The sequence below is a fragment of the Macrotis lagotis genome, chromosome 8, assembly GCF_037893015.1.
Source record: "Macrotis lagotis isolate mMagLag1 chromosome 8, bilby.v1.9.chrom.fasta, whole genome shotgun sequence".
In the NCBI taxonomy this organism is placed as follows: Eukaryota; Metazoa; Chordata; class Mammalia; order Peramelemorphia; family Peramelidae; genus Macrotis; species Macrotis lagotis.
In genome coordinates, this window is record NC_133665.1 from 58,013,219 (window position 1) to 58,034,059 (window position 20,841).

Here is a 20,841-nt window from a genome sequence, read left to right on the forward strand (position 1 = left end):
TTGTTGAAAGGGAAGGCTCTCTGGGTAGAGGAGGAATAACAGCAATAATATTTTCAAAGAGCATAAAACAATTTAAACAGGGACCTTTTTTAAAAAAAAATTTATCTCCAGAACCAAATACAATGGCTGAAAATAGATGGGTTTTTTTTGATAAATGATTGCTGAATAAATGAAGAGTAAGCATACCAAAATCAAATGATTTTTAGATAGTCTAAAAACTGTTACTCAATATTCCTACCTAAAAACCTTTTTCTGGCACTATGTCACCATCAATGCAGAAGCAAGACTGAATGAGGAACCATTTTATTTCATGAGTCACTAGCCAAAAATTATTCTAACACCTCAGTGGTCAACATTCTGATGATGTCCTTCATACTTAGCAAGACTGCTTCTTAGACAATCTGTCATCAGATTATATTGAAAAGTCTTTCCATCTTTCTAATACCTGCCAGGGATTATATTTGTCTTTGAAAACCCAGAGTAATTTCTGTGGCATGATGAACCATTAAATCATGACTTGTAGAGGGAAACAAAAATAAAGGATAATAAGTAACCACCAAGGTCAGAAGACTACTGCAGAGAAGAAAATGACCAGACATTAACTAAACACCTCTACCCAGATATCTAAAAATAATTCAGTACAAAGCTAATCATTTTCTTTTTATAAAAGACAGAACTGTAGTTAGTAATTCCTAAAGAGAATACTTTTAAAAAAATAAAGTCCATTAGAATGCAGTGTTGTTATTTTACACAATCATTAACAGAATAATTTTGTGAAAGTCATTTCACTAGACTGACAAGAAGCAACTGGTCTGTCTCTTTCTCCTAATTCTATCTTATCTCTTTCTCTCTCTTCACTCTCATTCTAACTTCTCCATCTATCTTGTTTTCTCTCTCTCTTCTTCTTACTTTGTATTAATTTATAGGTATAGATGTTTTATCATATAATCAGAAGTTCCTGAGGAAAGAGACCATTTCATTTTTGTCTTTATCCTTAGCATTTCTACAGTCTGTTGCACATAGCAGGCCCTTAAATATTCATTGAATACAAATTCTAGCCTTATATTTCCAATAATATAATGGATATTGACACCCAAATGCTCTATTGTCAATTCAAACCATATGCTTTGAAGTTATCTTTCTGCCAAGTCAGCCCTCAATCATCCATTTCTCTTGGTGACACTATCACTGTCCCAATTGCTTAACCTAGGTAACTGATATCATCCCTGATCATCCCTCTTTGCCTTCCTCTGATATCAACATTACAGCCCTAGCAATTTTTCTTTCATTTTATTTCCTGCATTAATAATACCACAGCTTCCAATCCATCAGGCATGCCAACACCACACACATCCTCCTTAAACATAGTTTTCACTGTATCATTCTCCTACTTAAGAAACTATAGTAACCCTCACTTCTTAACACATTAAAGTCTTATATTTCTCTGCTTGGTAGTTAGTGATTTCTATAAATTAAATTTCACTTCGGTTGTCATTTTCCTCTCAATATTCTACAGAGTACACCATTATAGAAAGGCCAATATGCTCACTGTCCCATGAAAAGTTACTGATGATGTTCCCATCACCTCTTAGAATGTTCTCTTAAGTAAATTCTGTTGGTTCTTTTTCAGAAGTCTTCCTTAATAGTGGTTATTTATCTTCAACCAAAAAACAGTTTTTTCAGTTCCTCAGAACCTTAAAGCACTGATAGTTTATACATTTAATAAACTTATATGATGCCTTTAAGTTATTCATGTTTCTTCCTATGCATGAGTTTTGTTTTCTCAGACTGTAAACCCTTTGGAAATAAAGATCATATTCATAGAATCATTGACTAAATCTCAGAAGCTAATCAGCCCAACCTCTTCCATTTACAGATGAGTAAACTCAGAAATCTGTTTCCCATTCCAGCTAAAACAGTATCAGAAATGGAATAGATACTCAGTAAGTATCTCCTGATTAGCTAAATTCCAAGGGGGTAGATAATATTTCTATTTTTGTCTTATTTTCATGTATTCAAGAATATGCTGTGGTCTGTTTAATCTATTTATTTACATGCTTTTCAAATGCTGGGTCATAAAATGATGAGTCATATACAGTTCATCTTTTCAGAGGAGAAAATAAAAAATTTAATTTTCTAAGAATAGTATTTTTCAAGCATATTTCTTGATCATTCTAAATTACCATCTACTTTTCAATTTCCTAGTTTCCACTGACTCTGCTAGATAAATTTCTTTGAATGTATGGGTTTTGTTTTTGTTCTTTTTTGAAGGGAGGAAAACTTTAACATACTTCACATTTGGTGACTCAATAGAAAGATGTTAGAGATTTTCAAGTGGATGTGGGAAAATTAGATTTTGCTCTACTTAAAACAATTCATAACTGACAGAATGAGAAAGACAAGCTATTAAATGTAACTATGTTGCTTTGACTTTTGCCTACTTTGCATTTCTAAAAATGCCATTATAACACAATGCTATTGTCTAGTGTACAAGATCAAAAGTGTCAAATAATCAGTTTCATCTTCTTAATCAACAATTTATGAAAGACTTTTATATTTAACTTGATACCAAAAGGCAAGCTAGGTTCAGTAGCAATGAAATACAGTAATCAAGATTAAAGCTATGCTCACCATTTCACAGGGCTGTTCATTTGAAGATGGAAAATCGAATGGTTACCAATGTTACTGCCACATGATCAGCTTAAAACAGGAGGACATAGAAACCATAATTAAAGTGGACAGAACAATGCCTTCAGGGAAAAAGTTAAAGACTAATTTTGTGAATATAATCTAGTCATCGAAGTCTGGCAGACAGGAACAGAAAATGCTGGCATGCTGCAATAGGCTAGCTGAGTTCAGACTAAACATTTCAAGAGAACAAGGAAGTTATACTTGAACTAGGTCACTAACTCTTCTAACAAGTGATCAAAAAGTCCTTCTAATAGATAACAATAAGGAAAGAAATATAAGAACTTTATTTGGGGTTTCAGCTGTGACTGAACAACACAGAAACACTAGTTCTGAAATAGAGGCACACAAATTCGTGTTTTCTTGTGTACAAGTACATATCATTTGTCCATCTTCCCAAAATAAGACATTTATTTTGCATTGTGCACCCTCCAGTTTGGACTGCTCATCATTTCAATTTCTATTTAGACTTTACTGTAATAGTGAATATTATTTGGCGTTCAAACTCTGCATCAAGCTTATTGAAGAATTATTGAAAACTCTGGCGTTTAAAAAGGCACTGGAATGAGAAGTAACACTTGGCAATGAGGCAAGTGTTAATTCACCAGGCTCCTGTCAGGGAAAAGCTAATCATATACATTTTATTCACTGTTAGTGGTTATTGTTAATATTATTATTATTATTAATAATAATATAATAATTTATCATTGTTTTACCCATTAAATTAATTCATTCATTAAACAATTTCATTAAGACATTCATTAAATCAATACATAAAAATCCAAGAAGTGACAGAAGAAAGAATGTGCACAAATCTTTTAAAACAAAGTCTAATGTTTTAGTTTGTTTTACTTAGTTATATTTATTCATTAGAAATTAGGATTCTACTGGTGAGGGGCAGAGGAGTCACTGAGAAATAGCAGTATTGAAGGAAAGAAAAAAGCATCAACAAAACCTAAAAAGATTTAAGGCCTTGTATGTTTTTTTCTAGGTGTAACAATTTTTCCAAAACTGTTGACCATTTAATAAATAGTTAATTAAACTTCTATTCTTCCATTTATCTTTCCATAGATAAACAGAATAAACAGTTTTATCTTTAAATGACTTATGGTAGCAATCTTTGAATCTCTTCATTTAACCTAAGCTAGATCAATGGATCTAGTTTTTCCCCTGAAGTTCACAGGATTATCTGGAAGTCACCCTGGACAGGGGAGAGACTTTCAGAAGCACATTAAAATAAAACTCCCTATACCCAGATAACCTGTTCTTATATTTTACCCCAAAAGGAAAATTAATTGCCATAACAGAGGAAAGCATTGTAGACTAAGCCTATTCATTCCAAGAAATGCATATACTTTCCTAGAGAACCATAGGATTGGTGAGACATTATTGGCCCACTGGCATGGAAGGTCTAATAAAATATAAGGAATTCTAATTCAGAAATGTTTAATTTGCTACTTAGCTTAGACGTGTCATTCTCATTCATATTATCTGGTTTTTTAATTCCTCCCTCATTTCCTTTCTCCCTCTCTACCTTCCACCTCTTAGAATCCCTAGCTCTTGCCAAGGTTCAGTTCAAATACCACTCCCTACAAAAGGACTATCTGGATCTTCTGAGAGATGGCTAATTGTTAGGAGACTATTTCTCCCCCAAATTAATTATGTTCATATTTTAAATTTATATTCCTTTGTACATGTTCCTTCCCTACTAAAAGAATGTGAGCTTCTTCAGGATGGGGGTTGTTTTCATTTTTGTTTGTGTATCCTTAGTGCCTCAAATACTTCCTAGTACTCTAGACAATTAAGAAATTCCTACTGAATTTAACTGAATTTTTATTCTTTTTTTAATGTCAAAACCCAAATTGTTTCAAATATAATATTAAATGTAAACTTTAGGTCTAACTCAACTTTAAAAATGCAATCTCTCAGAACAGATGAAACTGTGTATAAGAGAAAGTCTCAGGAGTTAAAATGACATTAAAACTATAAAAATCTTAAAAAAATAACCAGGAAACTCTTTTTAACAAGAATGAAAACTAGCCAGAAGTGCTGAGTAATACAGCTAACACACACTGTTGCCTGGAGGTGCCTGGCTAGTTCTCCAACACAAAATACCACTGTAATTCATGGGGAGCAGGGGGTCACTCTGGAGGACACAGACTCAACAGAAACAGGTGAAGATGACAATATCTGAAAGAGGAAAAGACTGTACTGATGAGCAGATATTTATGCATGAAGAACTCAAATATTTGAATTCTCCTCTCTCTCTTTTCATTTAATAAGTTTATGTTTCAAGCAATTCATATCTAAGTCAGCCTCAGGGAGACCTTTCACATCATTACATAACATGGATACAAACTTCAAACCTTAATGCTATACATAGGTCAGCAGAGTTTGTCAAATGTTAACAACTTGGCTGTTCAAACTTGCTTAAATTATACAAGAGTTCAGAGCCACCTGAAACTGATACTTCCATTTTTTTTTAAAGATTAGCTTCTGTATCAACACAAGGAGAAGAGCTCCAATCTTAATACCTTAGGAGGAAGAAGAAGCATTTACTTAAAATATATTAACTTAAAATTTTTTATAGTCTATGAAACAAAACTGTGCATATTAGTGGTCAACCTAGAATGGTGCTATACCTAATCCTCCCATTCCTATAAGTAAGTATAATGTTATTCTCCCAGAAGTATACTAACCTTAAACAGTATACATGCAGTCTTTTTTCTCTACTGCATTAATACACCCTAGCTAAGTATTGTTTCTAAACAACTCTGATAATATAATTCTGACAAGCAAGGAGTTAGACCTTTGTCAGTTAATGTAAATGCTGTCATGGCAGCAGAAAAGAACAAAACCTTATGCCTGCCTTGCCTAGATCAATTCTGTTCATGTACATCACAGAAATTAGGAAACTTCATAATAGGAACACATTAATAGTTTACTTTTAAAAATAGATTTTATACAGTTCAACTCTTGTCTCTAAATAAAATTGAAAAAGGTTTCATACTGATCCAAATCTATTTAAACAATACTTTGTTTCTCTGGTATCTAAAATGTTATCTTTAGACTTACTATCTTTCTAAGCTAATATTGAGTTGTTCAGATTGAGTATAATTGTTTGCTAACAGCCTAGCAATATTCCAAAATTTAGATTGCAATGGAGAATATCCAGTTAAGGTTTGCCTTCTTTATACATTTTAAAATTAAAGTCACCAAGTCAGATCTTTCATAAGATTTCAATTATAAAATTAAAAAAGCCCTGAACATTGGAAGAAAAATCCACATTCAAAATATATTTAAAAATCAATGTGATATTCTATAGTTTATTATAAATCAACACTGCAGATTACTGAAGGACAAAGTACATTACAAAAATATTAACTTGATGAAATCTTTGAATTGGTTTGTTAAAAGAAATTAAGAAAGCTTACCAGCCCTAACTGCTGACTCACTGTCTGCAGCCTCTCCTCCTCCTCTACACACCAATTTAAACATAGAATCCTGCAAACGTACCAGCTAATCACAGCAACCCCCGATCACATGACTGGAGGCACAGCCCTCTGCCAATGAATTCAAACACACTGTTTGCATCATGGAACTTTTCTACATGGCTCATTCTGAGAGAACCTACCATATTAACTGAGACACAACAGCAAAATATTCACAAAACAATAAGGTCAATACTCAAAATCATAAGACTTGGGCTAACAAATACATGCAAAAGTGAATACCAACTTTGAAAGTCATTTCAATAGATTGCAAATGTCAATTTGGATTTTGAAAATAATCAGTTCACATTTTATTTCTGGTAGTAGTAATACTTTTCCCAAAGTCATTTTTTGATACCCTAAGTCCTGAAAGGCTATGCCAGAGGAGTGCAGACTGGGTTAGATTCTATTGAGCTGGAAAATCTTTGAAGGAACCCAATAAGAGACTTGCCAATTGTCCAAAGTCTAGTATAGCAAGTTCAGAAAGGCTCATTATGCTGGCTGAAGTGTGAGGAATTCTTGGGCACAATAACTCTTGGAATAATCAATCAACAAGCACCCAGGAACTAGGAAGAACGTTAGATTCAGATTTTATAAGATGAAGGTTTGAATCCTACATCAGATACTTATTAGCTTTGTGACCCTGGAACTGGACCCTTAGCTTCTCTCAGCTTGTTTTCTAATCTATAAAATGGGTATAATAAAAGCACTTACTTCACAGGGCTTTCATGAGGTTCAAGGGACATAGTTTATGGAAAGAGGCAATCACGAAAGTTTTCAGTTAGTGAATGGTGGAAGGGTTACAATGTCAAGAGATAGGGATATCAGACAAGGTACAGGAGGGAACTGAATATGAAGGTATAATATATTACAAAGATGGAGTTAATGGGCAAGAAAGGAATATACAGGGAAAAAGGGAAAGGAGAGGTATAATGGGGTAAGTTATTTCAAATAAAAGAAGGGCAAGAAAAAGCTTTTACAATGGAGTAGAAGGAGGGAAAATGATGGGGAATGAGTGAGCTTTCATTCTTATCAGAATGGCTCTGAGAGGAAGTAACATATACACTCAGTTGGGTCCAGAAATCTATCTTACCCTAGAGGTAAATAGGAGAGAAAAGGGATGGGAGAAAGGGGGAAGGGGGGAAGATCATGAGAGAGGATGGCCAGATACAAGACATTTTTGAGAAGGGACAGGGTGAAAGGAGAGAGAGTGTAGTGAATGGGAGTGGGGAAGAGTGGGATGGAGGGGGTGTGCAGCAATGGCAACTGTGGGGAAGAAGGTATTGATGGACTTGTGGTAGCAAGTGCTAGCCATCCCAGGGACAAAGCTGGTGGTGTCTGAATGCAGACTGGAGCACACTTTTTTCCCCTCTCACTTTATTTTTCTGGAGGTTTTTCTTTCTTTGTGGGAGAGAATTGTGTTTACTTTTACAGCAAAACTTGTAGTAATGTGAAAAAAAATAAGTCACACAATGCAAAAAAATATCAAAATTAAAAAAGACAGGTATATCCCTATTTATAAAATTATAAATCCTTGAAATACTTGTAATGGAAGTAGCATTACAACATTCAATTAAATTCAAACCCTAGGGGCGGCTAGGCGGCGCAATGGAGCCCTGGAGTCAGGAGTATCTGGGTTCAAATCCAGTCTCAGACACTTAATAATTACCTAGCTGTGTGGCCTTGAGCAAGCCACTTAACCCCATTTGCCTTGCAAAAACAAAACAAAAAAAAATTCAAATACTTACTTACTGAATATATACAAGCCATTTTTTCATAAGAAAGCAAGCTACATTGAAGATTATACAGAATATAAATCTCTTCTCCAGATTTCTTTTTGTTCAGTTTTCAAGTAATCATGAGTCTCCAGAATTTTTAAAAATTCTTTTTTATCATCCTCCAAATCCTTCTTCTCTGTATGTTACCTACCACCCTATTCCTTTTCCCATTCTTCATATGGTTTATATATATTATAGGCAACTCCTATTTATTCTCTCTTAGATTCCCCACAGTTTTGATTCCTAACTCTACCACTCCATTGATAGTGTTCTCTCAAAGATGAGTAGCTTTTAGATAAAAGTAAAAATTCTTATTTTCAGTCCTTACATTTGACTGCTACTGCTGCATAAGCCACTGGTGACATCAACCCTGATTCTTGAAACTTTTTTTTATTTTTATGACACTACTTTCCTGAGATCATACAATCATCACTAAAAGCACTTCTACTCCTTTGATAGCACCTTCTTTGGCTCTTCCTTCCAACTCTGAAGTAGCCTTTATTGAAGTGATACTCACCTACCAGCCTATCTTCAACTACAACCTCTGATTACTCAAAATATCTTAAATAATTGCTATTTCTAACTGATCAACAAAGTTTCAATTCCATATTCTGAATTATAAAAAAAGATGTTTCTATTTGGATATCTCTAACATTAATATGATGAAAACTAAATGTTAGATATAAGGGGTCCTAAGATATTATGTTTCTGTGATTTCTTGGAGGTATATTTTGAATTGTAGAATCATTCCTTTTGTTTCTTAAACCAGTAAGACTGGGGTCAAACCAACAATTATTTTAAAAGTTAATGCCCTTATATTACTGGTTGGACAAATGAAGCCTAGAGAAAGGAAGTGATTGGTGCACTATAAGATATCTGTATGGAAGAGTCATTAATACAAAAGAAGTAGTTGAAGGTCATGAAATGACTGACCTTTCTAAAGGGATTAAATATAATGAGATAGAAATAACAAAAGGAAGAAAAGAAGAATGCTTCACTTGTTCTTCCTAAAATATTCTCTTTCATCATTTCTTACTCATAATTTTGCAACAGTTCTCTATAAACTCTACAATCTTCAATCTTGGTTAAATGCCACAATCAACTGGCCCCATCTACCCAACTTTATCTGCCAATCCAAATCCTCCTCTCTACCAATTAAAATTCTATAGACTTTAAAAACTCAGGTCAAGTCCCAACTCTTTTAAAAAGTTGTTCCACACTATTGTTCTATTAGAAACCAGGAGGGACGGGATTTCAGGGAAGCCTGGAGGGATTTGCATGAACTGATGTTAAGTGAGATGAGCAGAACCAGAAAAACACTGTTACACCCTAACAGCAACATGGGAGTGATGTTCAACCTTGAAGGACTTGCTCATTCCATCAGTGCAACAATTGGGAACAATTCTGGGCTGTCTGCAAAGGAGAGTGCCATCTGTATCCAGATAAGGAGCTGTGGAGTTTGAACAAAGTACAAGGACTATTCCCTTTAATTTAGGAAAAAACCGATATCTTATTGTCTGAACTTGTTACCTCTTAGACTTCTCTTCTTTAAGGATATGATTTCTCTCTTATCACACCCACTTTGGATCAATGTACAACATGGAAACAAAGTAAAGACTGACAGAGTGCTTTCCTTGGGGTGGGTGGGGGGAAACAAGATTTGGGGGGGACTGTAAAACTCAGATAATATCTTTAATAAAAATAAATTTTAAAAAAAGTTGTTCCAAACCACTAAAGGCCACACTGATATTTTCTTTGCATTTTTATTACACTAGAACATCATTTAATATATACTTTGTTATATTACATTGTCCTCTATTTTTTTCTTGTGTGTGTTTATATAATACCTTTAAAGTCTGAAGACTTTTTATACATCAAACCCTACAACATCTCTGTGCTAAAGATAATAAGAGTATTATTAATCCTATTTTACAGGTGAGGGGGGAAAAAAGGCTCAGAAGGATAAAGTGACTAACATGGCACTAACTTTTAAAATAACTGTTGATTTGACCTTAGTCTTACTGGTTTAAGAAACAAAAGGAGTGATTCTACAATTTAAAATATACCTCCAAGAAATCACAGAAACAGACCCATATTTATATAAACCTATATAGCAGTTCTTTTTGAAATGACAAAGACCTGGAACTAAAGGAGTGCTCATCAACTGTAATGTGTAACTCTTATTATCTACCTCACAGAGATGTTGGAAGAATTGGTGTGTACACGTGTGTGTGTGTGTGCGTGCACACGCACACACACACACACACACACATATAGAGAGAGAGTCTTCAGACTAAAGATATTATATAAATACACACACAGGAAAAAACTAGAGGATAATGTAAAGCAACAATGTGGAATAGCTGAACAAATTACGGCATATAAAAACAATGGAATGTTCCATCATAAGAAATGATGTAAGGAATGGTTTCAGATAAACTTAGGAAAACTTATATGAACTGATATAAAGTAAAATGAGCAGAACCCAGGGAATAATTTAAACAATAAACAACAACATGGTAAAGAAAAAAACTAAAAAAGACCTAAGAATTCTGATAAATATAATGACCAACCTTTTATTTCTGAGGAACAGTAATGAAATATACTTCCTACCTCCTAAAAGAAAAGCAACAAACTCAAGATGCAGAATGAAACATTTATTTTTGGACATCGATAATGTGAGGTTATAGAGATTAGTTCTGTTTGATTATAATAACTATTTGATGGAGTTGTGTTTTTCTTCCTTTCAGTAGTGGGGTTAGGAGAGGGGATGTGTGCAAGGGTGGAGGAGAAGGGAGGAGAGAAGATACAGTAACACGGAAAAGAAAGAAAAGAAAAGAGGAATCATTAAAGCACATTTTAAAATGCACAGAATAGAACAGAATATCAATAACAATGGCAACAACAATAAACCAGAGACAAGCAGGAAAGCTTTGAAAATAACCTGTTGAATTTATTATATACATTCAATGAAAAACAAATTATACATAATAGATTTGCAAGTTCATATATAATTTTTTCTGTTCTACTTTGTATATAAAAATGCACATCTTATTTGATGTCTTTAAGTTCAGAATAAAGAACAAAAAGAAACAATAGGAAGGCAGAGAAGAATGACAGGATAAGATAATAGATTTGGAGCTGAAAGTGATCATAGAGGCCACCTAGTCCAACACTATCATTTTACATATAAGGAAATAAAAACCCAGAGGTTAAGTTAATTGATCAAAGTCACACAAATAAGAAAATGGCAGAGCTAACATTTGAACCCAGGTCTTCTGACTTAATTCTATCTTTTCCATACTAGAACTTAAAGATGCAAGAGATATTATAAATTCTAATCTCTAAGTTTATTATTAAAGTTTCCTAGAATCTATGAGGGCCACAAGAGAATTCCTAATTCCTTTATGATAGTTCTATGGGTATATGATCAGTTATTTTAAGTACTATGTGGTATTCCCACATAGTACTTAAGGAAAATGGAAAACCTTAGGGAATTTACCATTTCCATAAGGGCAAGAATCAACATTTTACTCCCTCAGTTTGGGGTTCTTGTAATTATCCAAAGAATTACCCAAACTTGCCCATCACTCCAGGGAGCAAGTAGTAAGCATTCTCCTCTGCACCTGAGTTTGTTTGGGGCTGAATTCCTAGATGCCACTACAGCTGTAAATGAAAATCAAATTTGTGAAGTGTTGCATATTTTTACTCAGGAGTAAACTCATACCAACTCTATGAAGTGTTCCCTAATCTAAATAAATGTTAATTGCTCTCTCCCTCCTCAAATTATCCACTTACTTCTCTATATCCAAGCTGTATGCTACTCTTTTAGTTCCATTTATGCTTTTATATCCATAGTGCCTTGTAATGTAATAGATGATTATTATGTCAATTAATCTAAAGGTTCAACTATTGAAATGAGGGGAAAACCTGAGAAACAGCTTCTAGGCAATTTATAATCAATTTATTAATTAGACTAGCTAGCGATCAATAATTGATGATCGGTGATTCTATCTTGTTAACCAAAGACATCAAGGAAGACACTGAGATGCCTTAAATATTTTTTAAAAGGGAATGTCCCTGAAAAATAAAAACTCGACCGTGATTACTGAACATTTAATGAGAAGGTGGGCTAAAAGTTTTCAGTTCCTTCCACTGAGAATATATGGTTGATGATGAGACTCAGTGGCCTCCAACAATCTGGGGAAAGGGAAACCATCTCCACTGGATCTCTCTGGTTAGTTTTCTCCTTCATGAGCTGTATCACCCTAAACTCTAATGGAGGGGTCTAAAGAGAGAGGGCTCCTCTCAGGATAAGGGTTCTCCATCACCCCCACCCCCACATAAGTTTCCTTATAGTCTAAATAGAAATTAAGTCTCCTAATTGGATGGGGTTCCACCCCAAGATTGACAAACATGTTTCGTGACTGTTAGGAATAATCTCAACAACCAGCTCTGTCCTTCAAAGACAGACTGACTTTAACAAGAGTTGGGATTCTAAACAATAATTAAAAGGAGAAAGGCCAGGATCACAAATTAATAGTCAGTTATTAACATAACAGTATAATAATAATTTCTCTTAACTACACATCCTGCAACAGAGGAACCATTACTCTTTGACTATGTGTGTATTTTCCCTACCCCACTTTGTCCTAAGATTCTTACATCAATCAAAATCTGGTTTTCTATGCCTTAGTTTGAATCTTTTTTTTTTAGGTTTTTGCAAGGCAAATGGGGTTAAATGGCTTGCCCAAGGCCACACAGCTAGGTAATTATTAAGTGTCTGAGACCGGATTTGAACCCAGGTACTCCTGACTCCAAGGCCGGTGCTTTATCCACTACACCACCTAGCCGCCCAGTTTGAATCTTTGATAGCACTTATTCTTTCTTGTTCTATACCTCTCCTCTGATGTATATATCTTTATTACTGAACCAGTTAGAATAAAACTATGTGTTTTGCCTGTTATTGCTGTAAGACATGTAAGTCATGTCTGACCCTTTGTGACCCCATTTGGGATCTGAAGCAAAGATGCTAGATTGTTTTGCCATTTCCTTCTCCAGCTCATCTTATAAATTAGGAACTGAGGTTAACAGGGTTAGAAACTTGTCTTGGGTCACCCAGTTAGTAAGTATCTGAGGTCAAATATGGGCAGTTAAGTGGTGCAGTAGACAAAGCACAGATCCTGAAATCTGAAGGAGTTGAGTTCAAATTTGCCCTCAGATACTTGACATTTACTAGTTGTGTGACCTTGGGCAAGTCACTTACCCTGATTGCCTTACATCCAGGGCCATCTCCAGTTATCCAGATCCATATCTACTCATTGGACCCAGCTGGCTCCAGAGGAGAAAGTGAGGCTGGTGACTTAGTACAGCACTCCCTCACTGAAATCCAATTCATGTGCTTGCCATGGCATCACCCTTCTGATACCATGGTCTTCTTTGAGACCAAAGGACAAAGAACAACAACAACAACAAATCTGAGGCCGGATGTGAATTCGGGTTTTCCTGATGCCAGGATGGCACCAAGCTGTCTGATATTTGCCTAATCTGTTTTTAAAATTTCCTATTTTCCTTAAGCAGATCTTACAAAGTCTTTATCTCTCACTAGAAAGAGCTCCAAGCTCGTTTCTCAAGAACGTTTTTCTTTGGAGAATCTTACTGGCAACTATGTGTCAGTTTTGCTCACTTGATTTTTTTCTGAAGTACTACCTCCCAAATCTTTCTCCAATTCTAACTCTGACCCTTTTCTTGTCAAGAATATATGTTTTTATGCCCAAAGGGCAATAAAAATGTGCATACCCTTTGATCAAGCAATACCACTACTGAGTCTATACCATGAAGAGATGATGAAAAAGGGTAAAAACATGACTTGTACAAAAATATTCATAGCAGCCCTGTTTGTGGTGGCAAAGAATTGGAAATCAAGTAAATGTCCCTCAATTAGGGAATGGTTTAGCAAATTGTGGTGTGTATATCTATATATCTATATATCTATATATATATGTATGTATATATGTATATATGTATATATATATATATAAGTGTTCCATGACATATATATATATATATGTCATGGAACACTTTTGTTCTATTAGAAATCAGGAGGGACAGGAATTCAGGGAAGCCTGGAGGGATTTGCATGAATTGATGCTGAGTGAGATGAGCAGAACTAGAAAAACACTGTACACCCTAACAGCAACATGGGATGATGATCAACCTTGATGGACTCGCTTATTCCATCAGTGCAACAATCAGGGACAATTTGGGGCTGTCTGCAAGGGAGAATACCATCTGTATCCAGAGAAAGATCTGTGGAGTTTGAACAAAGGCCAAGGTCTATTAACTTTAATTTAGAAAAAGAAAAACTCATATCTTATTGTCTGATCTTGCTATCTTATCTCTTATACTTTATGTTTCTTCCTTAAGGATATGATTTCTTTCTCATCACATTCAATTTGGATCAATGTATACCATGGAAACAATGTAAAGACTGGCAAATTGCTTTCTGTGGGGGGTAAGATTAGGGGAAAAATTGTAAAACTAAAAATAAATAAAATCTTTAAGTGAAAACAAGTAAGCCAATTAATTAAGAGAACAAGGAATAGTCTATCTGTCAAATCTAAGGAATGGGGAGCAGGTTATGACCAAAGAAGAGATAGAGAACATTATAAAAGATAATATAAATTTGAATACACTAAATTGAAAAGTTCTTGCACAAACAAAAACAATGTGGCCAAGATTAAAAGGAATGCATTAGCATTAAAATGGTAAACACTTTTTGCAACTTAGTGTTTCTGATAAAGGACTTATTTCTAAAATATATAGAGAACTGAGCCAAATTTTTTTTAGGTTTTGTTTTTGTTTTTGCAAGGCAATGGGGTTAAGTGGCTTGCCCTAGGCCAGGTAATTACTAAGTGTCTGAAGCCGGATTTGAATTCAGGTACTTCTGATTCCAGAGTTGGTGCTCTATCCAGGGTGCCACCTAGCCACCCCTGAGTCAAATATATAAGAAAACAAGCCATTCCTCAATTAATAAATGGCAAAGGATATGGAAAGATAAATAATTCTCAGATGAAGAAATTAAAGCTATCTATAATCACATCAAAAATTGCTCTAAATTATCACTGATTAGAGAAACACAAATTAAACAACTCTGAGGAATCACTTCACACCTATCACAGATTAGCCAATATGACCAAAAAGGAAAATGATAAATGATGGAGAGGATGTGGAAAAACTGGGACATTATTGCATTGTTGGTGGAGTTGTGAATGCATCAACCTTTTTGGAGAGCAGTATAAAACTACACCCAAAGGGCAATAAAACTATGCATACCCTTTGATCCAGCAATACCACACCACTACTGGGTCTATATCATAAAGAGATCACAAAAAAAGGGTTAAAAAATCCACATGTACAAAAATATTAATAGCAGCTCTTTTTGTGGTGGCAAAGAATTGGAAATTGAGAGGATGCCCATCAATTGGGGAATGGCTAAACAAACTGTGGTATATAAATGTAAGGGAACAATATTATTCTATAAGAAATCATGAGGGATGAGATTTCAGCAAAACCTGGAAGGACTTTCATGAACTGATGCTGAGCAGAACCAGAAGAACATTATACACACTAACAACAACATGGGGTGGTGATCAACTATAATGGACTCGTTCATTTCAGCAGTACAATAATCAAAGACAATTCTAAAAGACTTGGGATAGAAGATGCCATCCATATTCAGAAAGGGAACTGTAGAGTTTGAATATAGACCAAATCTCACTATCTTCAATATTTAAAAGCCGTCTTACGTATTATGTCATTATTTTTCTCTCCAATGTTTTTTCCTTCTGTTTGGAATTGATTCTTCTTTCACAAGAGGATTAATATGAATCTATGTTTAGCATAATATTAGATTGTTTTCTGTCAGGAAGAAGAAGGGCAGGGAAGGAAGGAGAAAAATGTAAAACTCAAAGCTTTGCAAAGAAAAATGACTGGTGAAAACTATTGTTTCATGTTGTTGGAAAAAAAAAATTTAATTTTTTAAGAGTTCCAAGGAAAGGAATGAACTTTCAGGAGGGATAAAGGAAGGTTTCACAGAGGAAGTTTCAGAATGGAACTTGAAGAATGGGTAGGATTATAAGGGGAAGAAAACAGACACAAGCAGGTCATATAGCCTCTTTAAGTCTCAGAAACCTCACCTATAATTGAGGGAGTAAGATTTAATGGTCTCTTCCAGCTCTAAACCCGAAATCTTATGATTTAAAATCCTAGGAACTCAGCTAGAGTATATACAGGATAAGTTTTGTGTGTATGCACATGTATTGAAGAGAAGGTGAATCAATCTTGTATTTTTTAATGAAAATCTTATTGAAAATGGGAAAATGTGCCATGGCTAAAAAAATGTTCACCAGGAAACAACCTCTTGGTGATCTCCTTCCTCCTCTTATCCTTAAGGTTGGCTCTTTGAACAATAGATCTATCTAGATCTTTCCAGCATGGCTGCCAAAGCTACTGCTTCTCAGGCTTAGCCTTATCCAGTATCCACCCCCATGGTGGTTGGCTTGGGAGTGGAGATTTGGAAATTTTCTTGAAGATGTGAAAGGTCCCTTATCTAGGATCTCTCTAGGCTCTACAGGTACTCATTTTCATTCATTTCTCAGTCTCCAACCTTATCCTACCATTCATTATTCCATGATACAACCCAAGCTATATACCTTTATTAATTATATTATTGCCTTCCTTCAAGCTATTTCCTTTCTTCCTCTTTTACATTAAGCTCTGCAAAAGAGTCAATCTTTCCATTAAGCCTAGGGAGATGAGAATTGTGCTGCTTTGACCCCACCCCCTAGCTTAATTACAGATTATTCCTAAAACCAAAATTGTCCTCCCATTATAAGAATCAGGGTGGTGTACAGTGGGAACAACACTGGACCCGGGGTCAGAAGCCCTTAGTTTTTCTAACTCTGCTGCTAACTATCTGGGTAACTGAGGCAAACCAATTCTCTTTGGTCCTCAGTTCCTTCATTAGTAAAACAAGACAAATTATGGAGTGAAAACAGAATAAGGCGCAGAATTAAGAGATTTGGTTTTGAATCTGTTGCTGCTGTGTAGTATGGACAGGTTGATCCCCTTTCAGGGAGGGCCCAAGGAGGGCTCAGTTTCTTCCTCTGTAAAGTAAAAGAGGTTAGATTCATTCCAATACCACCATCCTATGTCCAGATCTCTAAAGTTCCTTCCAGCATTTTATCCTGTGCCTGTGAGATAAGATGGATAGATCAACTCACTTTCACAAGTTGGCTGCCCCAAGTTTTGGACTTATTACCTTGTTTCTAGCTTGTTATCTAGGTTTGTAATTCTTGGAGAACTTCAGACTCAAGGCTCTCAAAGATGGCACCACATGGGAGTAGTTAGAATTGGCTATCACTGGGCCTTTAGAGAGGATCCGTAGAGTGAATCTCCCTAAAAGCTTGAGCTGAAGTATTCCTTAATTCTGATAACTTGGAAAGCCAATTGTGACATAGCAAATTAACCCTACTCAGTTTCTCACTCTCTTACATGCTGAGAGAGGAACATCTAAGTGGAAAATTGTTTCATCTCACACCATGAAGAAAGAAGCCCTTAATGAAGTAGCCACGCAGGATCAAGATGTACATTTGTTGGGCTATCAGAATTGGACTAACTGTGCATTGATCTCATTATGTTATTACTTTTTGTATTTATTTTAGGTGACTCCTGTATTTTATAAAGGGAAGTTTCACTGTGTGATTATTAATCTGTATTCTTAATATAATTTGTTAAATAAAAGTTTGTTTTAACCACTTCTCAAAAAAAAAGGGAAAATGTAGCAAATTTAAAATAACAAATCAGTTATAACATGAACTATGAAGTGAACTTTTACTTCACACAATCTGTAAAACTTCTACAAATTTAGTTCTCTTTTACAATTAAATTAGTTATCAAAGGAGACACTATGTAAAACGTTTATGTAAAGGAAATATTGGGCCTTTTGAAAACACAGGCTTAATACATTCCCAATAGTTTTGTCCTGACTTATAGAAAAGTCAGTAACTTCAAGGGAAAAATGCAAGTTTTTCCAGGTCAGTGTCCTGCTTCTTTTTAGATATACTGTTTACAAATATTCTGTCCTACAAGAGTCCTCAGATGGGTCAGAATTATTAAGCAAAGGTTTTTGGACAGTTTCCCATTTAAGATTATCATCACCTAAAAAGAACTGACTCTTCATATGCAAATAAGATTCATTATTAAAGCACAGTCCCTGTTCCTCTCAATATCAATTACTAATCACAAAGATAAATTGACCCTCATTTGCTTAAAAATTTAATTGAAGCAATGATACTTATTGAAAAAACTGAATTTGCAAATTTTCCACAAGAATGAAAATAGTATATTATGAGAAGGCTATCAGTTTTAACAATGAAATTCAATGTTCTATTATTTTTCTCAGAGGAATTTTCATAAGTAATCACAATATCTTTGCTTTTCGTTAACAATGGAAGGTCAAAAGGAAGTTGTATAGTTTGAGTACAATTTTCCATAAAAAAAATTAAGTAGAAAAGGTCATGAGACCATGGACACAGAGACAAATATTTAAAAATATATCTCTCTGTGATCCCTCCTCAAATAAAGCCTGCAGTTCTTGATATTACATATTTTAAAAATAAAACCAAAATAATTCTAAAAAATAATTTTAATCAATTTTGTCCAAAAATTTTAGCAAAATTTCAAGAGTAAAGCACAGTGAAACGTGTCATAGTTTACAAAATAGATATGAATGCATGTTTTCAACAATCTCATACTATATTAGAACAAAGCATATATTATAATTAGAATGTGAATGCTTTCTTCTAAGAGTAAACAATGATGAAAAAACTAAATACTGCAGACATGTTATGGCTGCATGACAATCAAATAATTTCAATTAGTCTTTCAAAAAAAAATCCCTGACCCACAATGGGTAGGATATATTCAACAAAAGGCCTATTTTATAAGCTTATGATCTGTTACTCAGAAAAGAAAAATTTATGAAAATTCCTGTGAGCTGGTAAATAGTCTGTATTTTCAAGGTCATTTTAAACCAATTTGAATACTCTAAAAACAGCATAATAATTATTTAGTCTTAATTATCTTTGCACTTCTAGCAACTAGAACAATGTTTTACACAGTGTCAGTACTTAAAAATGTGTTAAAGGAATTAATGGTAAAGCAACAGACTAATTTAAGTAGGGAAATATGTAGAACACAGTAGAAAGAATTAAGCAGGGATCTTGGTCCTTGTTCTGGTTCTGCCACTTAAATCATTTAATATCTGATGTTCAGTTTCCTTCTTTGTAAAATTAAGGCAACATCAGACTGTTGTTAGGACCTTATAAGCTAATAATAGGCTGAAGAGTTCTTTAAATTGTAAAGTTATGTACAAATATGATGGCATATTACTACCAGACAGAACTGTTCAGTTTCCCCATGTCTAAGGTATGAGAAAGTTCACCTTTTAATTTTATACCTGTTGACTGTACATGTCTCAACCACAGTTTATTCCTTATAAAACAAAAACAAAAATCCATCTGTCACCAAGTTTCTCTACTTCTGATCCTACTCATAGATATGCAAGGAGGTGATTTTATTTTTCAAAACTTGCCCAAGAAAAGATTCAGGACAGGTGAAAAAAGAACAGAGACAAAGCTTAACATTGGTTTCAGCACAGGACTGAACCTGGACAAGGGAATGTCAAGGCCAGTCTCTGTTAGGTTAACTCCTGGAATTTAACCTAATGTTTAGCCACTTTTGACATAGACAATTTTGAATGTAGCAGAAACAAAATCTGTTAAATGGGTAGAGGTTCCTGCTCTTGAGATTCTGACTCCCTTGGACACTGTTGTTTGTAACTTGTCCCTATTTTCCCTTTCACTTAACTTTGACTTGGATGCTAGCGGGCAGTAAGTGGCATGCTGAAAGGGCGGAAAGGCCCAGAACATGATTTGACATTGGGGGACACCTGGCTCCAAGGTGGATGCTAGCAGGCAGTAAGTGGCATGATGAAAGGACACAAAGGCCCAGAACATGACTTGCCATTGGGGGACACCTGGCTCCAAGGTGTAGGAGCACTCCCAGGCACTACTCTCTGGCCAACCTATCCTAGAAGGGTATTTAATAGGAAGCGCTGCCCTTTGAGCTCTCTTGCTTCTTCCAGGCTCCCATCTAGAAGGATGGAACTTTCTCTAGCTCTTCCTTAATCCACATGGAGTTCCATGGGCCTCACCATGTGGCCTGGTCTGTCTGTCTGTCTGTCTGTCTGTCTGTCTGTCTCTTGTGTTGTAACTTCTTTTAATAAATCTCTATTTTCATTTTACACCTGCATTCCAGGGTCTGAGTATGATTCTTCACAGCAGAAAACTGAACAAAATCTTTCCCTACCCCAGTGAAAATCTGGAACCAGAGAACTTGCCAGTACTGGAAATTAATTAGTATACATTGACTCTCTCTCTCTATCAGGTCAAAGAGATCACCTACACTTGATCTGTTACAGGTCATTTTGATGCTTTTAAGATGTATGATCAAACAAACTATACTGAAATCATATAAACCTAGCAGTTCTAAGTATTCACATCTTTTGTCTTAATTTGACCCTTATAGTTAGATGAGTATTGTATTAAAGGGAAGACATAAAAGGACTACAGAGCAATAGAAATACATTTTTTAACCTTATGGTGAAATTAAGCTAGATACTGGTTTTAATTGAATGTGATTAAAATAGACAGATTGTAAAATGCAAATTATTTTTCAGTGAGCATCTCCAGAATATTTATCAAAATAGAATAATCCTGTAAAGCTATAACGTAAATGTAAAAAAAAAAGAGGAAAACACT

General features: G+C 34.8%; 1 protein-coding gene across 9 annotated transcripts in view; it reads right to left on the reverse strand.

Moving 5' to 3' along the window:
* The window catches only part of UNKL (unk like zinc finger), a 150,249-nt gene that overhangs the window by 38,252 nt on the left and 91,156 nt on the right, over positions 1-20,841 (reverse strand). For 2 of the 9 annotated variants that reach the window (XM_074197151.1, XM_074197150.1), the window contains exon 1: positions 6,123-20,840. The exons of 6 other annotated variants lie outside the window; for them this stretch is intronic. In XM_074197151.1, coding sequence (XP_074053252.1) covers positions 6,123-6,186 — 64 coding nt within the window. In that variant the 5' untranslated portion in view covers positions 6,187-20,840. Of the gene's footprint in view, positions 1-6,122 lie in introns of all 9 variants that reach the window. One more of the 9 variants, XM_074197149.1, reaches the window with a different exon arrangement.